Source organism: Berghia stephanieae, chromosome 12 (genome assembly GCF_034508935.2).
Source record: "Berghia stephanieae isolate SIO BIC M18660-M18661 chromosome 12, UCSD_Bste_1.3, whole genome shotgun sequence".
In the NCBI taxonomy this organism is placed as follows: domain Eukaryota; kingdom Metazoa; phylum Mollusca; class Gastropoda; order Nudibranchia; family Aeolidiidae; genus Berghia; species Berghia stephanieae.
In genome coordinates this window covers 5,346,339-5,353,340 of record NC_088371.1, presented here as the reverse complement: position 1 = coordinate 5,353,340, position 7,002 = coordinate 5,346,339, and the positions used below count along the sequence as shown (strand labels likewise).

Genomic DNA, 7,002 nt, shown 5'->3' with positions numbered 1-7,002 from the left:
ACCGTACCGCTAAGCCATGCTGCCACATTAGTTCATTTGTCATTTTAAGTGGATATTGCGCTAAACGAAAGCTGACATGTGCGTATATTTTTTTTCCATTCCCAGGTTCATTCTTTACTCCTTATTCCAAGTCACCGGAAGCGTGGTCGGTGTGGCGACCTTGAGGGCTGTTCTACCCGCGGAATACAGGGGTAACCTGGGCCTCATCCTGCCTGGGGACGGGGTACCCTCGGAGCTTGCTGTAGCCATGGAGGTTATGATTACTGGTCTTCTACTATTCAATACCATCTCTTTTGTAAGTAGCACTATATATTGAGCTTTATATAGCGCAATATCCACCAAATGTGCTCAAAGCGCTTTACAAGGGGTCCCTGGTCAACAGCAACATTTAACATGTAGGACGGGACACGACGCCTGTTAGACGATATTACAATTTTTCGGACAAAGACAACGCTGTTAACGACCAGGTACTCATTTTACACCTGAGTACGTTGAGAGAATGTGAGTAAAGAGCCTTTTCCAAGTACTCAACTATGCGCCGAGCGCGAGGCTCGAACCCAGGACCTTCCGATCCGAAAGCGAGTTACCACTAGACCACATAGCCTCACTAGATATTGGTAAACAACTTAACTCTCTCCTTACCAACTATAGGAAAATCGTCACATTCGTTACGATACAATCAACATTTTTCTTACTCAAATTTCTTTTCTACATCATAAAATTTAAAGAAAATGAACAGTGTGTTGTAGAGCATGTTTTACTAAAGAAAGTATTTATCGCAAGAACTTACTGCTATTGTGTTTGAGTGATAAAAAATACATTTTTGTGTTAGTTGGGTGTGAAGTTTGGGGAAAATCCTGAAAATGGCTGGTAAGAAGAGGGTTAATCCAAAATGGAGGTTATGATTATGGGTCTTCTACAATTCAATATCATCTCTCTTGTAAGTAACACTTGATATCGCTAATAAACTTAATCCAAAATGGAGGTTATGATTATGGGTCTTCTACTATTCAATACCATCTCTTTTTAAGTAACACTTGATATCGGTAAACAACTTAATCCAAAATGGAGGTTATGATTATGGGTCTTCTACTATTCAATACCATCTCTTTTGTAAGTAACACTTGATATCGGTAATAAACTTAATCAAAAATGGAGGTTATGATTACGAGTCTTCTACTATTCAATACCATCTCTTTCGTAAGTAACACTATTATCGATAAACAACTTAATCCAAATTTAAATGACTTCGCACACTACCCAAATTTGTGAGTTTTTGCCATAATGAGAATCATTTAAATAATTGATATCATTTGAAGGACGAGTTTTCTGACCAACTTTTTAAATTCATGATTCTTCGGAGTACGGAACAAAAACAAAAAAATACAAATTAAGAGTCTGAATCGACGTGTACATATATACAGGTCTGTCTGACATCCGAACGGAACCACTTATGGGCCTAAGTTTAACATTGTTGTGATGGACAATGTTTTGAGTCATTTTTGTTGTTGTTGTTGTTTCCATTGCAATAACAATGATGAGCCCATAAGACATTGGGTTATCAGACCTGCAAATAAGTGCGCGTCGATCTGAATCCATGTGATGCAAGTGTTTATTTATCAACGTCATTTAAATGTTTATATTTGATTTAATCGACACTCAAAGAGATGATTTGCGTTCACCAAATTTCTCAATTATCAAACAATAATTAGCAATTAAGACTATACAACAAGATAGAAGGAACGAAATTGACGTCTTCTCAGCTCTTTGTTATTGATTTTTTTTTTGGACAGTCGCTTAGTGATTAATTCTAACTAAATTAAATCAATTAGATTAAAAACGCTAACGGTTATTAAACATTTTTGTTGTTGGTATGTTTGATTTGGCTGAGGGATTTTGTGAGTATTTTACCTAAATGCAACAATCCGATCATCGTTTCTCCCCCCCCCCCCTCCCCTGCCCACCCCTCTTTCTTTCTTTTACTTTTTTTTTCTTTTTGAAATTCATTCTTTTTATTTAATGAGCATTTATATAGCGCAATATCCACTAAATGGGCTCAAAGTGCTTTACAAAGGGTCCCTGACAAACAGCAACGTGTAGCATGTAGAACGAGACATGACGCTTGTCAACCGTTGATTTATAAAAACTTGAGCATTAATACAGTGCAATATCCACTAAACGTGCTCAAAGCGCTTTACGGGTGGTCCCTGGCCAACAACAACAACACATAAAATGTAGGACGGGACATGACGCCTGTCAGGAGATATTATATTTTTTTTTGGGACAGAGACAACGCTGTTAACGACCAGGTACTAATTTTACACCCGAGTACGTTGAGAGAATGTGAGTAAAGACCCTTTTCTAAGGACTCAACTATGCGCCGTTCGAGGCTCGAACTCAGGACCTTCCGATCCGAAAGCGAGTGTCATATCACTTGACCACATAGCCGCACATAATTTCATTTCATTTTCACACAATTCATTTCATTTCACTACTCACTGTCAACTCTCACTCCACAATAAAGTATAGATAGAATGCGCTTGGCCAAGGAGTTCACAACATTGCCATCCTGAAGTATAACGGACCAACACACAAACTATGTGTAACCATGAACTTTTATAGTCTGGTTAATACAGTTTAGTGAATACAACTCACAAACGCGGATGGCAAAAACAATAACAAAGGCCTGAGTGACGTCATCTGCATACTATCTATAGATAATAATAATCATCGACAGTAATAACAAAGCGAGATAACTCATATTTTATTTCAGACTGACAGTCATCGAGAAGATGTACATGGTTCTATCCCCTACATGGTTGGTCTCACCGTTGGTGTCAACGTTCTCGCCGGGGTGAGAATTATTTTTATTTTTTATCCACGCTCATTTTTTTCGATACTTTTTTTTCCCCGGAATTTTTTTTTTCCACGCTCATTCTTTTCGATATTTTTTCCCCTTATAGTTATGCAATTTCCACCTCCACTCATTCTTCTATCTGAAATTGGAAATAATGTCAACTACGAAATATTTGCTGATTTCATGTCACACACAGTAACTTTCTCCTTACCGATCCTTTTCAGTATTTTCCCAAAATGGCAGGCTTACCCAGCAGAAACATCAATTCTTCAAACTAAAAAAAAAACACAACTCTCTGCAAAACAATATTATGTCCTTATTAACCAAATAAAGATCTTTCTTCAAAGTTTGTGATGTAGGAAATAAATCTGAATAAGAAAAAATGTATATATTGTGTCGTAACAAATGAGACGATCTTGATCTAAAATTATTTTTTTTTTAATTGAGCTTTTATATAGCATAATATCCACTAAATGTGCTCAAAGCGCTTTACAAGAGGTCCCTGGTCATCAGCAACATTTAACATGTAGGACGGGACATAACGCCTGTTAGGCGATATTACAATTTATCGGACAAAGACAACGCTGTTAACGGCCAGGTACTCCATCTTGAGTACGGTGAGATAATGTGATTAAAAAGCCTTTTCTAAGGACTCAACTATGCGCCGAGCGCGAGGCTCGAACCCAGTACCTTCCGATCCGAAAGCGAGTGTCATACTACTAGACCACATAGCCTTTGTACATCACAAATTATAAAGAAAATACTTTGTTATAGCGATAAAAAAATTAGACAATGGACAATATTATGTATGGAATGTACTTGTTCCTTTACTGTTTGAGTAGAAAAAATCTATTTGATTCTTGGGTAGGTCTGAAGTTTCAGGGAAAATTCTGAAAATGGCTGATAAGGAGAGAGTTAATTAATTGTAGTACTTCAAAGCCACCAGGCTCGTGGAGCCGGTGTTTATCCCAGTTTTCTATAGCGTGAAACGACAATAGCAAAATTGCTTGCTATCGTTGTCATAGGATGCTAGTATATATATCGCAAAATACTTCCGCCAGATCTAACAGACCCAGTTGTCCAATCACTGCTGGGAGGACAGAGGGTGGCGGGATGGCTGGGGGTGGGGGGGGGGGAGGGTCAGAAAAAAAAAATTCGACTTATCGATCTCGGTCCCTTTGCATGTGAAACGAGTGCTCTATCAACTGAGCTATCGGAACCCCCCACATTAAACATTGGTTACGTTATAAAGACTTTAGATACCACTGTTTTATGGAGTGATGGATAGCATCGGTTATAGGTAATGAGATTAGCGGAAGAGTAGCATCCCTTGATTGGACGTCACCTTACAGAGAGAACATCAATTTGGTTTTGCGCATGCGTCTCTCTCGTCCTCGCTTTCGGTGAAGTGTCTCGAGAAGTGTCTCAAGCCGCTTTCACCGGAAGCGAGGACGAGAGACGCATGCGCACAACCAACATGACGTTCTCTCTCGAATAACTTTTCCGCCGGTGACGTCCAACCAAGGGACGCTACTCTTCCGCTAATCTAATTCCCTATAGAGTGTCCATCTTTTGTCATCAAAGTCAGGACAGGACTTGTTTCAATTCCCCACCACTGCCAAAGTGTTTATTCTCTATTATAATATCATATTTAGGCACTTCCATACCCATTTCAGTTCTTGTTATATGTGTCAGTGCATGACATAATCAGTCGGAATGTAAACATTTTAGATTGTAATTTTCTGAAAGAATTTGCTTTCCAGAGCATTTTAATCTTTATTTGAAGTAAATCGGGTGATTTTTCATGAAGTTATGGTCAGATCTTTGGAGATGGTATCCAGCAACTTTTCTCAAATATCATACTTTTTCAAGTTGACTAGATGTAAAAGTTATTTAGAAGTGAAATTAAGCTTTGATATTTCCCGAAGATGTTGAAAAAGGGCTGATCTAATCATTTTTTTGGATAAAAATTGACTTTCTAACTAAACTTGGCAATATCTCAGTTCAAACCTCTTCAGATTTTAACATGCAGACTGATCCTTGTCCTTAACCTGAAGATTCTATAGGGAATGAGATTAGCGGAAGAGTAGCGTCCATTGATTGGACGTCACCTTACAGAGAGAACGTCATTTTCAAAAACGTATAACTTTCAACTGAGGATATATTTTCTTTGGATAAGGAGATTTCACTAATTATGAAAAATTATAAAGAATGAAAACTAATATCAAGCTTTAAAATATAATATCATTGGGGTGAGAGAAAAACATGTTTAGAATTAAACACACGGTTCGATAAAACTTAAAGATCGCTGAGAAACTATTTAACTAACCGCGCGGTTTCACCGGAAGCGAGGACGAAAGACACATGCGCAAAATCATATTGACGTTCTTTCTCTAATAACTTCTCCGCCGGTGACGTCCAATCAAGGGACGCTACTCTTCCGCTAATCTCATTCCCTATACTAACTAACAAACAATAAGAATAATAAATAGCCCCTAATGATGAGTCGTTTTGTACTGGAAGGAAAACTAAAGATTGATTTTCATGCATTACTTGTGGTATGTGGTCTCCTCCAAATTAGGCCAAGATTTCTGGAGGATGTATGAACCCCGCCAGGGCCTTGGGGTCTGCCATTGTCGTAGGAGATATGAATTCCCAATGGGTAAGTCGATTCGTTTTGAAGGTTTCCATTAATGGTAGGACAACAACTGTGAACACTTTTTTATATAGCGCAATATCCACTAAATGTGCTCAAAGCGCTTTACAGTCCAATTCTTTTTGTTTTGTATACTTCTCCATTATCTAATGTCATCACTGGTCATGGGCTGCGCTATCATCTCTATGCAGATGATACGCAACTTTATGCTACTGATAAAACTAAAAATCTCGAAAATATTGTGAAACGTGTGGAAGAATGTGTGACGGATGTGAAAGAGTGGATGGATGCAAACAAGTTGAAAATGAATGAGTCAAAAACAGAAGTGATGATTGTGGGAAATAGAGGGCAGTTGAAGGTGAATGATGGTCTTGAGGTGTTGATTGGGGGTGAAAAGATCAAAGTTTCAAAGACTGTGAAAAATTTGTGTGTCTATTTTGATTCAGAAATGAAAATGTCAGCTCACATTTCTGCTCTCTGTAAATCTTTATACTTTCAATTGAAGAAAATCAGTTCGATCCGTCAGTATATTGCAATTGGAACATGTAAAACATTGGTTGTTTCCCTCATTTTTTCGAAACTAGACTATTGTAACTCGCTGCTTGTCAACTTGCCTCAGGCTTCTATTAAACAATTGCAACTACTGCAAAACAGTGCTGCAAGATTAGTTTTTGGCAAAAAAAAATTTGATCATGCAACCCCTTTGTTGGCCTCTCTCCACTGGTTGCCCATTGAAAAGCGCACATATTACAAAGCAGCGTGTCTTGTTTATAAGTGTTTGGCTGGTATAGCACCGGCATATCTCACAGATCACGTGGTCATGTGTAAATTTGAAAATTATACTTTAAGATCATGTAATGACCAAACGAAAATTTCGGAAAAAAGATCAAGAACAAAATTTGGTGATAGATCGTTTGCTTGTTTTGGCCCCAAGATTTGGAATGAACTACCACGTGGTCTGAGGGAGTGCAAGTCTTTACCTACTTTTAAAAAGAATCTCAAGACACATTTTTACTGTATTTGTTTTTCTTGACTCTATATGAATCCTTGATTTGGCTATGAATTGTTATTGTTGTTATTATTTTATTTTTTTATTTTTTCACTTAAAATTGATATTTATATTGTAAAGTGCCCAGAGCTTGTGTTTTACACGAGAATGAGCGCTATATAAATGTGTATTATTATTATTATTATTATTATTACAGGGGGTCAATGGCCAACAGCAACATTTAACATGTAGAACGAGACATGACGTCTGTCAGGCGAGAATACATTCTTTTTCCGACAGAGACAACGCTGTTAACGGCCAGGTACTCATTTTACAATGCGGTGAGAGAATGTGAATAAAGATTATTTTCCAAGGACTCAACTATGCGCCGAGCGAGGCTCGAACTCAGGACCTTCCGATCCGATAGCGAGTGTCATACTACTGGATCACATAGCCGAACACATCCTAACGTAGCAACAAAGCGGTCTCTTCATATCTTAC

The 7,002-nt window shown here is 38.0% G+C and overlaps 1 protein-coding gene across 4 annotated transcripts in view; it reads left to right on the top strand.

Moving 5' to 3' along the window:
• Positions 1-5,519, top strand: part of LOC144957758 (aquaporin-like) — a gene marked incomplete at its 3' end in the record, with an annotated part of 26,466 nt that extends 20,947 nt beyond the window's left edge. For all 4 annotated transcript variants that reach the window (XM_078889156.1, XM_078889155.1, XM_078889157.1 and 1 more), the window contains 3 exon segments: positions 106-295; positions 2,774-2,854; positions 5,439-5,519. In XM_078889156.1, coding sequence (XP_078745282.1) covers positions 106-295; positions 2,774-2,854; positions 5,439-5,519 — 352 coding nt within the window.
• Between the last annotated feature and the right edge of the window lie 1,483 nt (positions 5,520-7,002).